This window comes from Tauraco erythrolophus, chromosome 23 (assembly GCF_009769465.1).
Source record: "Tauraco erythrolophus isolate bTauEry1 chromosome 23, bTauEry1.pri, whole genome shotgun sequence".
In the NCBI taxonomy this organism is placed as follows: Eukaryota; Metazoa; Chordata; class Aves; order Musophagiformes; family Musophagidae; genus Tauraco; species Tauraco erythrolophus.
This window is the reverse complement of record NC_141487.1, coordinates 8,790,853-8,807,847: the sequence shown is the minus strand read 5'-3', so window position 1 is coordinate 8,807,847 and position 16,995 is coordinate 8,790,853. Positions and strand designations below refer to the sequence as shown.

At 58.8% G+C, this 16,995-nt stretch overlaps 2 protein-coding genes across 3 annotated transcripts; one reads left to right on the top strand and one right to left on the bottom strand.

The window, feature by feature from the left end:
* Positions 1 to 4,086: 4,086 nt before the first annotated feature.
* On the bottom strand, positions 4,087 to 6,353 carry PHF13 (PHD finger protein 13). Of its 2 annotated transcripts, none has more exons than XM_086625658.1 (4): positions 6,300 to 6,353; positions 5,746 to 5,847; positions 4,775 to 5,327; positions 4,087 to 4,348 (listed from the first exon to the last, which is right to left on the bottom strand). In XM_086625658.1, exons 1-4 carry the CDS (start codon positions 6,336 to 6,338, stop codon positions 4,122 to 4,124), a joined length of 921 nt encoding a protein of 306 aa, XP_086481784.1. In that variant the 5' UTR covers positions 6,339 to 6,353; the 3' UTR covers positions 4,087 to 4,121. The 2 variants fall into 2 exon arrangements, with proteins under 2 accessions (XP_086481784.1, XP_086481783.1); XM_086625657.1 differs by lacking the exon at positions 6,300 to 6,353 and adding an exon at positions 6,088 to 6,137 and having other exon boundaries at positions 5,746 to 5,866.
* A 1,429-nt stretch (positions 6,354 to 7,782) lies between these two features.
* On the top strand, positions 7,783 to 16,109 carry KLHL21 (kelch like family member 21). Its single transcript, XM_086625656.1, has 4 exons — positions 7,783 to 8,812; positions 10,224 to 10,629; positions 13,400 to 13,472; positions 13,825 to 16,109. The coding sequence occupies exons 1-4, from the start codon at positions 7,783 to 7,785 to the stop codon at positions 14,116 to 14,118; spliced, it is 1,803 nt and encodes a 600-aa protein (XP_086481782.1). The 3' UTR covers positions 14,119 to 16,109.
* The last annotated feature ends 886 nt before the right edge of the window (positions 16,110 to 16,995 follow it).

Below are 16,995 nucleotides of genomic sequence, written 5' to 3'. Positions count from 1 at the left end.
CGAGATGCCCCATGGTACTGCTGCACCTCACAAACGTTTCCGAGCGTTGCTCCCACTGCAGCAGTTAGACCTGTAACAGGGCAGCTTCCCTGAGCGCGAGCTGTAAAATGCCACGGAAGCGTCAGGTGCCAGGCTCTATCCCAGCTGAAAGCAGGAGGCACACCTGTCTCTGCCTGACCTAGCAGGTGATTGGAATATCTTCATGAGGGTCTGGGAACACGCTAGTCTGTTCGGCCGGAGCCTTTAAGCTGGAAATGCCCAAGGTGGAATGCAGGATGAGGATTCACTTTTACAGTCGTTCCTTGTCTCCCTGTGCGCGCTCTCGTCTTTGACAGCCCTGTCCTCGAGCGGCTCGGCCTGCGCAAGGCTACAAGGAGCCAGAGCTCCAGGCGCCAGTTCTGCTGGAAAACTACCTAAACCTCCTCCCGTGCTTGGAGTCGAGCAGGTGCTTTCCTCTTAACAACAGCTCTGTTCTCGTCGGAGAACTGACTCGGTTCTCCTGCCTTCCCCCTCTCTGCCATCTTCCCCCAGCACCTCGGAATTAGCTTTCTAATTGCAAAGAAGTTTTGCAAGGGACAGATGAACTTTAACTTTGTACTTTGAACATTTGAATCTGTGACTCTCGTTAAAGTAAAATCCCTCACGATTCACGCTGACGGGCCGTGCCCCGCTCCCTGGTTAAACACTGTAAAAGGTCTATAGTTTGTGCTTTCCTGCCACATCAGCCCACCCGGGATCCAGGCTCTGCTTTCCCCTCCTTTCCAGTACTGCGAGTGCCCTTCCCCATCCCTGAGGCTGCTGCAGCAGGTTCTTCTCTGGGTAGTTGATACATGAGCTCCGTGTTTGCTTCCCTGCAGCATCCATAACCGTCAAGCGTTGCTGAATTGTGTCCGACGCAGCAGAGCCGCTGCCTGTGCTGTCCCTTTGCTCGCTTGGAGCAAGGTATTGGGTCGGTATCTCCTGTTGAATACTTACTCCAGCCCACCTCCTGCTCTCTTCCTTATTTTCAGTCACTGCAAAGTTTTGAAAGAGGCTGAGAACAGCCATTTGACAGCTACAACTCCTCTGGGGCTTCCGTTTATCATTCTCCATAACACAAAATCACAAATAGAATTAAACCAGAAGCTATAAGCAATGCCTGGCTTCTGGTATGACCCAGTGCCGTTCCCAAAGAGCCAGGCCCTCCGTTAAGTTCGCCAGGGCGTTAAGGCTGCTGCTTTGAACGCGGCTGGCTGAGCAGCAGTGCCTTTGGGGTCGTGGCGCGTACAGGAGCTGAGGGGTGGCACCAAGGCACCAGCACCCCTTTGGTGGTTTGGGGACCTCAGTGCTGCCCTGCGGTGGGACAGGGGTGGGAGGGAAGGAGCTCTCCTTCAGCACAGCTCTCCAAGGGTTTACAGGGGTTTGGGGTTGGGTCTGGCTGAGCAGGCGTCTTTGCGAGGCCGACGCAGCACAGCGCCAGGTGTTTCTGAGGCTGCAGGGACGCGGCTCTCGGGCAGGTGGGACAGGCACGGCGCCACCTTGGCCAGCAGTCTCACCTGGTGTGATGTGCCCTGCCCCGTGCCCGGGTTCTACACACCAAGCCTGCCTTCAGGCACTCTCCTGTCAGCACATGAAGGATACGCTCGCAGCACTTCCTATCCCTGTGTGACTGCGGATCGTTTAGGGAAGAGCACTTGAAGCATCAAGTCTTGCTGCCATCTGGCACAACTGCTTTACACACCCGTAAATCATAACAGCAGACTCCTGAGTTTGCAATAAGACAGAATCATTGTTCACTTGTTTCACATTCAAGAAAAAAAACATGGTTCATTAAAACAGTTTTAATGAAAAAATAAAGTTCTGAATTAAACTATAATTATACATGGCTGAAAGTGATGAACTAAAGAATGGAGATGTTCCTTTTTTTTTTTTCTCTCTGCCGATATTGTAACGTGCTGGACTTGTCAGACACCATCTATTGGGATAAATCTGAAAAGGTAACAGAACAAGAGTCAGTCACATTGATTAGTATCGAACCTCTGTGAAGAAGAGCCAGTTCACTTGGCAGGTCGCCATTTCTCCCATAAAAGCTTCAGGAACGAGTTCCACAGAGGTCCAGTTGAATTGCGGACACGCTGTAAACACAGAGATACCGATTTTCAGAGCAGGTCCAACCCTTACGCAGCCTGTGACTGGGGTCTTCCAGAGCCTCTGTTTGCAGAGTGAAATGGCAGCATTTGAGAACTTTGGTTATTTTTCTGGCTGCAAAGAACAGTCAGGCAGCCGTTGGGGACAAGTCTTTGGCAAACTCCTCGGTGGTTTCACGTAGCTTCTGGAAGGCAGCACACCACGGTCATGGCCTTAAGGTTCTACAGAGGCTGGAGCTGGTTTTTCAGAACCCAGAGTCAGTTGTTGCAGCTTGGAACAGGGTTTTCATAAAGAAGCAGGACAGAACAGTTGCACGTTGTGCAGCTCCATTGTCCTGGCCCAGGCCGGCAGAGCTTTCGCAGCCCTGCGTCCCACGCAGCAGAGCCCCAGGGCACTGCAGTGCTGCTCCGTCTGCCTGAAGCGCTGGCAGACCTCTGAAGGAGGGTACCTGACTGTGGACTGGGAAGATCCTTGGTCATCCCTAGGGTCCATCTCCTGACAAGCCACTACTTGGGTAAGGTGGTGGTCTGACGCGGTGGATCTGCAGGACGAGCGTGGATGTGTTCCCAGTACGGCCAGTCTCGCTTCAGCTGTGGCACCAGCAAGTGCCTCCTTGCCTCGAGGTCTCACCGGACAGAGCACACATTGTCCATTGGGCGGAACTTCAGAGAAATACCTTGGAACGTAATCTGGATTTGTGCGATACGTACAGATCGCGCTGGCTGGTCGTCGAGGAACCGTCTTGGCCTTGCGTTCGAACCTCGAACCCCTGTCACGTGTCCGAACGGATTTCGCTCGGGCTGAGGCCCCAGGAAGTCCCGTCGAGGGACCGCAGCAGTGCCGGGGGCCTCGGGGCTCTCCTGTCCTCCCCCGCACCGAATGGCTCTCCATTGCACTTCATCTCACCAGCTGCATGGCCTGCTTTTGCTTTTATCTGTGTAATTTGCAACCAATACATTAAAGATTCCAGTTTTTTGATTACAAATCCAGTCTCCAAAAACAAACAGGGAAAACAAAAGTCAACTCAGCCGTAGTACTCAGATGGAAATTATCAAATCGAAAACCAGACCGCCAGGTTCTAAGTTTCTATGGCCCCTTTTACAGTCCATGTTTGAATTCTGGGCTGAGAAAAGGAAGAGTCGTCGTCTTAAAACAGCACCTTAGAGCTTAACGAAGGGCCAGGAGACGGAGCAAACGGTATCTCCCCGTACACACATTTGAGCCAATCATGCAAAACAAAGTCACGAAAAGTCACCGTAAGAAAAGACCTTCTAGGAAGAAATCCGGTGTCACTAATCCCCAGCGCTGCCTGTCCAGAAAAAGGGCTGCTCTCTCCCTGTTAAACGCCCCGGTCCCTCGGCACGTGAAGAAGTCCCGTTTTCACTTGAACGACGCCAAGTCACAGAACTCCTCTAGTGCCCGGGCCCGCCGAAGTGGAGGCCGATGGCGCAGAGGTCGGTACGCGTTGACGCTCCCTCCTACGGAGCCTTAGAATATCTAAGGTGGATATATACGGACAAATGGGCAGGTATAATATTACATGGAAATTAAAACACATGGCCATTGACTCTTCACACAGATTCCCTCCTCCTCCTCCTCCTCCTCCTCCTCCCTCTTTGGAGGAAGAGGAGTTTCCTAGCACAGAGAAGGTTTGCAGTTTCCCGATGGGATGAGAAAACATACATGGCAAAGGTATTATACATTCCCCAGACATCACCCAGTTCATAGTTGTAACCGGACAAAACCCCGCCGAACGCGGAGAGCTTAGGCTGCCCCTTGAGCTCATCGGTACCCAACAGCAGTTTTGCCCAGTCGGCCTCTCCCAGCCCCGGCTGCCCACAGCCCGGCGATTCCTCGTCCCTGTTGCCGCAGGGCAGCCGGGCAGCCCTTCAGCCCGAGCAGCAGCAGTTCGGGGGAGCCCTCCCCGGCCTCCCGGCCGGCGTCCGCAGCTCGCCCGCCTGCCCAAGCAGCGCACCAGCACGCACCTCCCTCCCCTAGTCCAGAAAGCGCCTGCGCGAGCCCGTCCGGGAGCGGTTCGAACGGCGAATGTCAAACTTGGAGTCCCGGCACTTCTGGCATATGTAGACCTCTGGCACGTTGGACTTGCGGATTTTGGCGCAGGAGAGGTGGATCCAGGTGTGGCACTCGTTACACTCGATCATCGGCCGCCCGGCAAAAGGCTTCATGCAGAAGCAAGTGACCAGGTCCCACGAATCGTCATCTGCAAGGAGAAGCAGCAAGCTACGTTTCTAACTGCCAACGCCTCTCGCCTGCACTGGGAATTTACTCTCTCCTTTCATACTAAATTAACTACCTGGGTTTCAAAGGTGGGCGTTTTGCTGAGTTTTCCACGTCTTAAGAGAAACTAGTCTCTTGCGTGGAAAGACACTCTCAGCCGTACACAAGAGGTCATAATCCAGGAGAGCAGAACCAGCTGCTTCTATAAAGCTGCAGCTTCTCCCTCAGTTTATTGCAAAAGCAGCCAACCAACCTCCCCTTCCCCCCTGGCAAAGCCAACCACTACTTAATTCTGCCCAGGCAGCGCACCTTGGCATTATCCTCGTGCTACAAGCAAAGCACCAAAGAATCAGCAACGCCACCACCGCTGCCACCGGGCTAACCCTCTCCCGACAGCCAGGCCACCTACCCGAATCCACCATGATGTCCTCGTCATCGCCGGTGCCGTCCTCATCCCGAAAGACCACCTGCTTGCCCTGCCGGATGACCGTTCGTTTGCCCACGCTCTGGATCTCCACTGTCTGCTCGGCCGTCACAGCAGGGTAGGAGACGCTGGACGGCGTGTCAGAGTCCCACACCGAGCCGTGCTCGGCCGCGGACTGAGGGTCGCCCTCAGACGAGGGGCTCATGGGCGTCTCTACAAAAGAGTCCTCCGCCTCCAGCTCCAGCAGCTTCTCCTCATAGTCCTCTTCTGCAGACACCTCCGTTTCCCTCCTCTTCAGTTTTCTCTTCTTCCTGATCTTATCAATTTGCTTTCGCTCCGGCAGGAAGTTGCCAGGTTTTGCCCGCTGGAAGAGGGAACCGTAGGGTTTTGCTCGCTTAAGCTGACTGAAGCTCTTTCTGTTCTTGGCGGGCAGCGAGACGGAGGAGGGGACATCGTTGAAGCGGGGGTCCCAGCTATCGCTGTCAATCGTGCCTCCGGTGCTGTTGGGAGGGCTGGGGCTGTTCCTCAGCGGCGTTTCCTGGAAAACGCCGAGAAAGCCGATAAAAGCGTTAACTGGGAGCCGACGCGTGCGGCACTGGGGCACCGCACCCCTCCCCCGCGGCGCTGCCTCCCGCGGCCCATCTCGCCAAGTTCAAGCTCCCGCCCACACCCCCGCCCCGTAACCTGCGCCGCCGCGGCCGAGGGAGCGATGCCGGGACCGGGACCGGGACCCGTTCACGCCGCCCACACGCACCCCCCGCCCCGCCGCTCACAGCCCTCCCCGCGGCCGCGGTTCCCCTTTTGTTTCAGGGACGCGGCGCGGAGGCGCCGCCGATTTGAGAAAAACGCCCCGCGGGCGCTGCTGAGCCGGAGGCGCCGCGGCCGCGGGCCCGGGGAGGGCGGCCGGGCCGCCCCGATGGAGCGCGGCCGGTGCCGGTGCCCCCGCGGCCCCTCACCTCCTGCGGGTACGGGATGTAGCCGGCGTAGGCCAGCACGAAGGTGCAGAACTTGTTGAAGTCTTCCACGGTCCGGTGCCGCCGGGAGGCGGGGGAGAAGTCCTGCGGGAAGGGACGGGGGTCAGCGGCGGCGGGGCCGGGCACGGCCGGGAGGGAAGCGCCGCCGCCGCCGCCGCTCCTCGCAGCCGGGCCCCGCCCGCCGCCGCTCCCCGCGCCGCCCCACCCCCACCCCCCGCGGCGGCGGCGGCCGAGCAGCGCCGCCGTACCCCTCCCCCCGCCACGTTCCCCCCCCCCACACCCCCCCCACACCCCCCCCCCCCGCTTGTCTCGGTACCGGGCCCGCCAGCGGGCCGCCTCCCGCGGCAGGACACGGCGGGGCGCGCCGCCGCCATTCCTCGCCCCGGCGCTCGGGCGGCACGAGATCCCCACGGCCCCGCGGCGGGGCACCGGCGGGAGCGGGCACCGGCGGGAGCGGGCAGCGGCGGCCGGGCCGGGCCAAACCAGGCGGCGGGAGACGCCCCCCCCCTCCGATCCCGCCCGGGACCCCGACTCACCTCCGGGGCGAACGGGGAGGCGCAGGAGTCGGAGTCCATGTCCCGGCACGGAAAGCGGAGGCGGGACCGGAGCGGCGGCGGCAACCGGGCAGCGCCGACACCCGCGAACCGCTCGGTACCGGCGGGAGGCGGCGAAGGGGCGGCCGCCCGCGCGGGGGCTGCTGGGAACGGTAGTCTGCCCGCGCGGGGGCCGCCGGGAGCCGTAGTCCGGGCGTGCGCGGTGAGGCCGCGGGGGCCGCCGGGAGCGGCAGTGCGTGCGCGGCCGCTGGAGGGACGGGCCGGGGCGGCGGCGCGGAGCGGAGCGGAGGGGTGAGCCGGGCCAGGCCGGGAGGGCACCGGGAGGGGCTGTGGGTGCGGAGCGCTGCCCCTGCCGCAGGGTTGTGGTAGGCTGCGGCGGTGGCGGGCAGCGGGAGCGGTGAGCCGCGCGGCCGCTGGCGAGCCCCGGTCCCTGCGCTCCGCCGAGAGCCGTCCTGCCGCCGCGCGGGCACCGGCGCCTTCCCGGCAGCGGCTGAGCGCTCCCCGTTCCTGGCGGGGACGGCCGCTTCCCTCCGCGCCGTCCGTGGGAGCGCAGCCCGCCCGCGCCGCCCGGCTCCGGTCTCGCTCCGCCCCGCCGCGGCCTCCCCGCGGGCCCGGGCCCCCGAGTGCCGCTCGGCACAAAGAGCCCGGAGCGGGCGCGTTCGGGGGCACCTCCCGCCCCGCTGCTGCCCGTGTCGGTTCGCTGGCGATCGGCGCCGGTCGTTCCTGCGCGGAGGATCCGTTCCACGCCCGCACGAACTGTGCTGGGTACGACGGGGATTACGCGGGACCGCCGCATCCCGAAAGGCCGAAAACGCCGCGGGTTTAGCTCGGGAGAGTTTATTTTGCCCCTTCGGTGTTTGTTGGGCTGGGGGCGCTCGGCGGGGCAGCCGGCTGCTGGGCACTGGGGGCCTGGCGGGACTCCGGGGGGCTCTGGGTTTCGCAGCCGTGGCCAAGCCTCGCCGTGGGTGACGGGCACCGCAGCACCTCGGCCCCGGGGCCGGGGGGGTCGGAGGGGCCGCCCTGCGAACGCCCCTCAGCACCTCGCTGTCCTCCTCGAACGGCGGCGGGGGCTGCGCCTGCCGTGCCCCCCTGCAGAGACGGGGCTCCCGGGGGTGTTGGGCTTACAGGGCTCTGCCCGGCTCTTCTGAGGCTGCCCTCATCCTGGGAAACTTCAGCACGGGCTCCTTAAAAACGTAACTCGAGTAAGCAGGGAAGGCTGCTGGCAGCCAGCGCGTTATGCAACTGCCGCTCCTCTGTGACCGGGGAAGAAGGATGTTCTCAAGGGCTGTTTAGTTTATCCTGCCGCCCGGCCAGAGGACGTTTTTCCCTGTCCTAACCCGCTGTTTTCTTTCCTCTTTTTTTTTTTTCTCTTTTTTTTTTTTTTTTCTTTTTCTCCCTTTCCTTCATTCTCTCCTGCAAGTTGTTCTCAGGGTTGACACAGCGTGTGCTCTCCCACAGGCGCGGCATGGCAGCGAGCACAGGCAGCGGCAGCGGTGGGACGGCGGCGGCGACGGGGGAGCCAGCGCACGCGGTGTCGCTGCTGCGGGGGCTGAGCGCGCTGCGAGCGGAGCGGAGCCTGCTGGATGTGACGGTGGTGGCGGGCGGCCGGGAATTCGGGGCGCACCGCGCCGTCCTGGCCGCCGCCTCCGGCTACTTCCGCGCCATGTTTGGCGGGGCGCTGCGGGAGTCGCGGGCGGAGCGGGTGCGGCTGCACGGCGTGGAGCCCGAGTGCCTGGCGCGCCTCCTCGACTTCGCCTACACCGGCCGGGTGGGCGGGCTGGGCCCCGACATCGCGGAGCGCCTGCTGCGCGCCGCCGACCTGCTGCAGTTCCCCGCCGTCAAGGAGGCCTGCGGCGCCTGGCTGGCGCGCCAGCTGGAGCCCGCCAACGCCCTGGACATGCAGGACTTCGCCGAGGCCTTCGCCTGCCCGGCACTGGCGGCTGCCGCCCACCGCTTCGTCCTGCGGCACGTGGGCGAGCTGGGCGCCCAGCTGGAGCGGCTGCCGCTGCCGCGGCTCCTCTCCTACCTGCGGGACGACGGGCTCTGCGTCCCCAAGGAGGAGGCCGCCTTCCAGCTGGCGCTGCGCTGGGTGCGCGCCGACCCCGCCGCCCGCGCCCCGCTGCTGCCCCAGCTCCTGGCCCACGTCCGCCTGCCCTTCGTGCGCCGCTTCTACCTGCTGGCCCACGTGGAGGGCGAGCCGCTGGTGGCCCGCTGCCCGCCCTGCCTGCGCCTCCTGCGCGAGGCCCGCGACTTCCAGGCCGCCCGCCTTGACCGCCACGACCGAGGGCCCTGCGCCCGCATGCGGCCCCGGCCCTCCACCGGCCTGGCCGAGATCCTCGTTCTCGTCGGCGGCTGCGACCGCGACTGCGACGAGCTCGTCACCGTCGACTGCTACAACCCGCGCACCGGCCACTGGCGCTACCTGGCTGAGTTCCCCGAGCACCTGGGTGGGGGCTACAGCGTCGCCGCGCTGGGCAATGACATCTACGTCACCGGTAAGGCGTGCGGGACACAGAAGCACCAGTGTTGAGATTTCCGTGGAAAACACGCGGGTTCTAGCAGCGAGACTTGGCTTTTCTCGGGGTAGCACAGTCAGAAACTGCTCGGGCTCCTGCCTGACGACAGGCGAGGAGACTCCTGGAGTCGGTGCTGGATTTAGCAGCTGGTCTCAATCTGGGAAATATTTTGTCATGACTAATGCTGCTGAGCACGTGAGCCAAAGTCACAAATCTTGCACTGGTGGAACTTTCTAATCGCTCACTGGGGGACAGGAGTGACTCAAGAGGGTTTTGAATTTCTGGCTGCGAAGGTGGCGTTTGGGTTCAGGGCCCCGTCAGTCACAGGCCAAGCGCGTGCTCGAGGCAGAGGTGTGTCAGAGAGCCCCGGGTGCTTCGGCCAGCCGGTGCCCGTGAGTCACGGTACCTTCCCCAGCACGCATCCTGCCTCCCCACGGTCCCTTGGGGCTGTAACTACTTCTGTCAAGGTGACATGGATGTGTAAATTTGCCTGTTAATCTGCATGTAGATGTCTCCTTTGAACTGCATCCCATAGCTGGAGCAGCAGCCCTGCGGCAGCTGTAAGGAACCGAGGGCTGAGAAACCGGGCGCTGTACGAGAGCTTGCTCCGGGCATGCGGGATGCGCTGACAGGTTTGAAGGGCAGGTCAAACGCAGGTGAACAGAAAACTGTTTGTTCTCTAGTCACCAGCAAAAAACCAGGGTCTGCTTTAGGGGCAAAGTTGTCAAACTGATGGGCTCCCGCACAGCTGGTTTGTGTGAATGCCCTTACGTCCCGTGGGAGCTTTCCAGAGCGATCCCAGGCGGGTCTGGGGGCGCCGATACTGCCGTAAGCCCCGTGCTTCGGCGAGGCTGCTGCTGGCAGTGATCTTTGGTCGTTCTGCTTAGTGTCAGTGTCATAGCTGGGCAGCAGGGACGGTTGGGAGGTTTCCGTGCTGCCAGCGGTAACGCCGCCTCGGCAGCCTGGCGCGGGTGAGTGTGAATCTCCTCTTCATCCCAGCAGCTTCTGAATAGTGACAGAGTGGAGGTTGCAAAACGGGGAAGAAAACAGTTATTTGGAAGGGTGAACGTGGTCAAACCTGGGAGACTTGTTTTGAGTCATGGCTAAGTACAGACTAGGAACGATATGGAAGAAATCCTTCCTGGCTTGCTGGGAAAGAAATAGTGCAAAACTTCTGTTAAAATCCTGGCGGTGTGCACTGCTGTGGTCCCCAGTACTGAAACGTTTTCATAACGTACGGCCTCGGGAAGCAGAGAAGTGCATGTGGGTATTGGGAAGGTGGTGCTGGAAGATGTGACAAAGATTCCCGGTCCTGATCCCTCTCCTCCGTTGCCCCATAGTTCTTCCCTTTGTAAATCCACACTTTGTAACCCGGTGTGCTGTGCCGCAGGGGGATCGGACGGGTCGCGGCTGTACGACTGCGTCTGGAGGTACAACTCCAGCGTGAACGAGTGGACGGAGGTGTCTCCCATGCTGAAAGCCAGAGAATACCACAGCTCCACGGTCCTTGACGGGCTGCTGTACGTGATCGCCTCCGACAGCACGGAGCGCTACGACCACTCGGTGGACAGCTGGGAGGCCCTGCAGCCCATGCTGTATCCCATGGACAACTGCTCCACCACCTCGTGCCGTGGCAAGCTCTTTGCCATCGGCTCCCTGGCCGGCAAGGAGTCCATGGTCATGCAGTGCTACGACCCCGACAGCGACCTCTGGTCCCTCGTGAACTGCGGCCACCTGCCTCCCTGGTCCTTCGCCCCGAAGACCGTCACTCTCAACGGCCTCATGTACTTCATAAGGTGAGCAGCGGGAGCCATGCGCCCCCTCCCCATGGGGCAAGCCCAGGGATTCCCCGGGAAGGTGTGCGGATTGTGCAGGCGGCCGTGGGAGAGCGCTGTGCTGCAGCAGTGCTTCCTCTGATGGTGCAGGTGGGTCTGTGAACCACCATGACTTCCCTTCACGTCTGCGGTAGCCAGACCTCAAAGAGCTGCACTTAGAGTTGCAAAAAAACGCGTGAACCCAAACCCGGGAGCCGGGGAACAGCCAGGTATAAATGTCACTGAAGTCAGCAGCGCTGCTTGGAAATAGACTGCTCGGTTTTCTTGGCTTCTGGCTCCACCCCCCGTGCTGCTATAAATAAGCACATAAGCTCCAAGAAAACGTTAAACCGTAGCGCAGGAGAGGACACCCTCCACTCTCAGCAGCGATAAGAGGACTGAAAATGAAACCATTGGTCACTATTTTTAAGTGCCTTTCCAAACTGGGACTTAATTACCCATCTGAAGCTGTCCTGGTGGTGCAAACGCTTCGGTTATCCACTTAATTAAAAATACACTCAGAGGCATGCTAGGGCTGAAGCGTTTCATCTTGTCGTGTTGGCTTTGAGCAAACATAGACTTCTCTGATGGCCTCCAGACACTGCTCTTTTTTTAATCTCCTCCTGGCTTGGTGTAAAGCAGCAACTTCTACCCAAGACCTTTTATTTGCTTCATTAATGAGATTATCAGGGTCAGGTTTTTCTCCCCTTGCTTCCCGTGCTGCATGCACGTGGGCTGCTGCACTCTATGAAGCTGTAAGATCATCTTTGGAGGGCAGAGGAATAGGTTACAAATAAAAGTCTCAAACTCATTTTTTGGTTAGTTTTAGTAGCTCAGATTAAAGCTCCTGACTGGTGATCCCCTCTAGTGGGACTCGTTTTGTAACTATAAATACAGCTGCTGTCGTGGTTTAACCTGGCCGGCAACGAAACACCACACAGCCGCTTGCTCGCCCTCCCTCGCCCCTGGGGAATGGGGAGGAGAATTAAAGGGGAAAAGGAAAGGAGGCTTGTGGGTTGAGATAAGAACAATTTAATAATAATATAAAAGTAATAATAATATATGACTATATATAATGATAATAATATATACAGACAAGTGAGACACAGTGTAATTGCTAACCACCCAGTGACCAGCACCTGTCCTGTCCTGACAAGTGATCCCAAAACAGATAAGTCCCAACACTGCAATCCCAGAAAAGTGGGAGGCTTGAACAGAAAGAGAGGGAGAGAGAGAGAGAACTCCGAGAGTCCGAGAGAATCCCCTCAGAAGAGAGAGAACCCAATTTCCCGGTCCACCCTCATCTATTTGCTGGATGTGATGTTGCATGAGAGGGAATACTCCGTTGGCCAATTTGGCCCTCAATCCCAGGTCTAAGTTCAGATCCTAAGGGGAGTTGTGGACCCTCTGTCCCAGCCGTGCTCCTCCCAGCCTGTTGCGCTCCTGCACACTGGCAAAAACACGGGAAGCTGAAAGGTCCTGGATGTCTCAGCACCAGCTGTGAACATCAGTGCGCTGTCAGCGTTCTTCTCGTAACGAGTCCCAGACTAAATCCCAAACACAGAGCTCTTGTAGCTGCTGAAAATTAAAACTAACTGTCCCAGCCAAAACCAGGACAGTGGCACAGCAGCGAGGCTTCGGCCTTCAGCTGCATCCTGCCCAGAGCCAACCTTGAGTCGGGACATAGATACAAAGAGAGTAAAATATTCCTTGCAGCCTTTGGAATCTGTCTGTAACAGGACTGACTGTCTTGGAGTGACTGACACCACTTCTCCAGCTGCCCTGACCTTGTCCTCTTGCATTCTTGTGTCAGCAGCGTGCGTTCCTGCGCCGCAAACATCCCTCACCTGTCGCTGTCGCCCTCCCATCGCGGGGATTGCGCTGCCCCCGCCAGCTCCTCGCTCACAGCCCTTCGGCCCGTCTAAATTTGGTGTTGGTGAAGATCTCGAGCAGTAGGGATGTCGCTGCCTCCAAGTGCCTGGAGGTTTAAGCCTCTCCAGAACAGCAGTAATTTTAATTCCAGGCCCTGAAGCACTTGGCACCGCAGCCAGATCGGTCTGTGAAACGCAGACGTGCAGAAGGCGAGTCTGTGAACGCTCCCATCATAGGTGCAGATGTAAAAAAAAGACCAGATTTGAGAAAGCCCTTGGGGTCGCACAGCGAGTTCCGCCCCAGCTGTGGGGTGGCCACATGCTGGACTCCAAGTGGGGCTCACAGTGCGGAGCAGCTGGTCCCACCATCTCTGGTGGAGTGACCAACTGGAGGGGCTGGAAAACAGCACGTGGGGTCAGCTTGCTCCGTCTCAGTCGCCTTGTCTGCCTGCCCTCCCAGGCAGCGTCCTGCAGCTCGGCGCACGCCTGGAAGTGCAGAGTGCGTAGCTCTGCCTGGAGAGAAGCTCACAAGGGGCATTTGGGCTCCTTGATGTCTGGCACTGGCACTGGGAATGAGGGCAGAGCTCCTGCCCTAATACATGGAACGTGCACAGTGTCTGTGCCAGCCGCCTTCGCGGGAAGGGGTGCAGCAGAGAGGTTTTCTGGGGTTGGGTGTCACTGCTGGCCCGGAGAAGCCCACGCCGCAGGCTGGGTTTGCACTGAGACCTGCATCTTTGTACAGGAACGCTTTGGTCTCCGATATATGTGGTGGGATTGGGGCAGAAGTGCCCATGGTGGCATTTCAGGCTGTTGAACTTCGGGCTTTGCAGGGCAGGAGGCTTTTAGAATGCAGAAGAGCAATTTTGTGTTATCTCCCACAGAGACGACTCGGCTGAAGTGGACGTTTACAATCCAGTGAAGAATGAATGGGATAAAATCCCTGCCATGCTCCAGGTAGGGTGCTTACGACCCACGAGGTGCCCATCGGGGTTAAAAATCGGCTTCAATTACCTTTGGTGAACCAGCTGCTCTTTAGGCTACAAGCCCTTGCAGATGGAGTGCACTTGGGTGTATCACAGCCACCTGGAAAAGAGCTCGGTCCGTGATTGTGAAGCCGAGTGTGGGCCCAGCAGGCGAGAGCTGGGCGAAGCTGGAAAACTGTCTGTTCCCAGTGTTTGGTTCAGAGCCGCTGGTGGGCACAGAGCCCCGTCTGAGCGAGCAGTTGCAGGACAGCACCCGAGCCCTTTGTTGTCTGCCTGACTGGGCAGAACCCTCCTTTCTAATCGTATTTATTCTTAAATTGCAGGTTCACGTTGGGGGCAGTGTGGCCGTGCTGGGCGGGAAGCTCTACGTCTCCGGTGGCTACGACAACACCTTTGAACTCTCGGATGTCCTGGAAGCCTACGACCCGGAGACGCGGACATGGAGCGTGGTGGGCCAACTCCCCGAGCCCATCTTCTGGCACGGTAGCGTCAGCATATTCCGGCAGTTCATGCCGGAAACCATGCAGGAGGATGACAGCATCACGCTGGACAACACTATCAACTTGAATAGGCAGCACCAAAACCTTCACAACCAGAACCTTAACGAGCTTCGTTAGCAGGGGCAGGCGCTGTCCCCCTGCCTGGATGGGAGTTGGTTATCCAGAACTGGTGTGGCTTCAAGAGAAGGCAGAGGCAAACCAGCGCTTGGAAACAAAAACGTACTGATCATAGAGGGAGTGAAAACTCCGAATGTTTGACTCGCTGCTGCGGAACCGCAGCTGGCGGACAGTAAGGGCTCCGCTGCGGCATCCCTCGGCCCTTCTCCGGGGTGGGAGCAGGCGCCGTGCTGCCCAGGGGAGACCCAGGAGGTGAACTCTGAGGAAAGCCATTGCGTTGAGCGTCACTGCAGCGCCGCAGCTTACAGCTTTTGGTCGGCCACCTTTCGCTGGGAGCTCCTGTGCCCGTAACGCTTAGTTTGCCTCCAGGCTCCTTCCTTCGGTTCCTTTTTTGGGAGGGGTCTGTGGCAGGATGGTGGTCTAGACCCCCGCCTCTGTCCTGTGCCACAGAGGATGATGGACCTCCTGTGCACGTCTTCCTCTGCGTGGTTAGAGGGGGGACAGGCCTTCTTGCAGGAGCTGGAGGTCTCTTAGGGGTGAGAGGTTCATACAGGAACGTGGCCCCCGATTCCCGTCCGTGCCTTCAGAAGGAACCGGCGTCCTGTAGCAGGGATCTCACCGAGGCTGCGTTATGAAGCTTCACCTTTCCCTTTGTCAGAACTTCAGTTGTTCCTGTATTTTGGTGGGGTTTTATTAAGTTGCAGCATTTCAACTTTTGCATTTACTCGTGTTCCACTCCTTCCCAGAAAAGCACTTTTTCCTCCTAAGAAGAAATGCCCTTATTTGTCTTCTAATCACGTTCCCACAGCCAGGTTCTTTTCATTTCTGATCCCTGCGGCTGCGCCCTCCTGCAGGGGGAAGGGGAGAGGCGAGTACCCCTCTTGCTGCCCCGCGGAGCGGCTCCTGGGGCTGCCGCTGCCGCCCTCGGGGGAACCGTTCTCCCTTCCCGCTCCGCGGGGCTGGACCGGGCAGGAGAAGCCGCTGCTGGTGGCAGGGCTGTTTGCTGTCGGTTCTCCTGTGCCGAGCTCTCGGACGGTGCGCTGGGTGGGGCACACAGGCCCCGTGCAGCGAGGGCGAGTTTTTATTTCTTCATCGTTTCGGAGGAGCTAAGTCGGCATTGTACTGTTTTAGGGAAAAAACAACTTACTGGGAAAGGTGAGCGCAGCTTCCTTGGGAGGTGCGCCGCAGAGCTAAGGCCCCGTGATGCAGGATGACTTTCAAACGCACCACCTCGTGCGAAGGAACCCACCGGACCTTCGGAGGGGTCTCGTGCCCGTCACGCCTCTGCTTTGCAGGAGCTCTCGGGATTTGGGCAATCGGAAAATGCCTCTGAGGTGTTTTGGCCAAGGTGTAGGTGTTAGCCAGAGTGTTGCGGATTGAAAGGTAGTTATTTTAGGGTTTTTTTGCTTCTTTTTGTTTGGGGTTTGCTGGGTTTTTTGGCCTGTGAGAAGATTTGCCTTTATACTCACCCAGGTGAGCGCTCGCTTGGGCTGTGCATCCCCGATGTACCGTAGCTGGAGAGGAGCTGCGTGCCGTTTACTCGTGGAATGTCTCTTGAACAAGCGAACAGCTAAAACCGCAGTACGGCTCTCGGAAAACGAGTGTCGCACCTTTGGGAAAACTGTAAAGTGTCAACGGCCGGAGTGCTGGCTGGATGCGTTCACTTTTTCTGCCTTTCATTTTTAACCAATAGAAAAAAAGTTGAATTTAAACTCAGTGCAGAGATGGGAAGCCCGGGTACTTGACTGTGCGCCTTCTGGCTCGCCTGTGAACAGTGTCCGAGCCCCATCTCCGCGACATCAGCGTCTTCACAGCTTTAAAAAAGCTCTGTTTTGCCTTGAATGCTGTTCCATGCCACGCTCCTCAGCTGTGGGACTGGGAAAGCTGCTCGTGAAATCTGGGCTGTTCTCCAAGTCTGAACTTTGACAGTGCCTTGAAACGCCGCGCGCCGGCGGAGCATCGGCAGCCTCGCGGTGCGAACCCTCCCCGGCGCTGCCGCGGGCTGGGGCGCGGGGGGGTCACGGGGCCCGTGGTTCGGGGCGGCTCCTTGGTCTCTGGGCGTAACGGCGCATCCTGCCGCGCCGGCCCGTGAGGCCGAGGCAGCCCATCCCCGTGGCGCCGTGTCGTGCCCGGGGAGAGACGGTGCGCGCCGCGCAGCCGAACTCGCGCTGCAGACTGAAGTATTTATGCTGAGCTATAAATAGAACGCACGCCGTGTCTCATGCCGTAGTGCTGCTGGACCCGCCCCCCCAAACTCCCCAGCGGGCTGAACAGTTAAGGATCTGTATTTATTTTTTGTAAAATTCATTGTGTCCGGATCTTTGAGTACAGTCGAAATACCATCCTTTGAAACAAAGGCATTTTACATTTACAGATAATGTATTTTTATTCTCGTAGTTTGTTTTCAATTTACTTGCAGCAGTCAAGTTAAATAAAACACGTTACGTAAATCTCTCAGTCGTGTCTGGGGGAGATGAACGGAGCAGGTTTTTACCGCGGCGTTCCTCATTCTAGGCCTGAGGTGCCTTTAAACCGGAAACTTTCCCCCGTCTCGGTGAGTAAGAGAGAGGGCAAGGGGAGAGAGCGCGGCTGCGGTTTCGGGGCATGTGGGTACACTTGGTGATCTTCCCCCACCCTGGGAACGCTCAGGAAATGGTTCTCAGTGTCACGGCAGCTCTGGGTCGTGTTATTTCAGACAAATGTAAAGCACCACACCTGCAAAGAGGAGCTCGGAGCATTGTCCAGCTCCCTGAGATACCGTGTTTAAGTAACAGTTAAATTAGTTGCGCAGTGAGAAGATGCGGGTCATGCTCCACCTGTAACGCGGTAAAGAAACAGCAATTAGCAGCAGCTCGACAGGAGAAAGCAGAAAAAGGC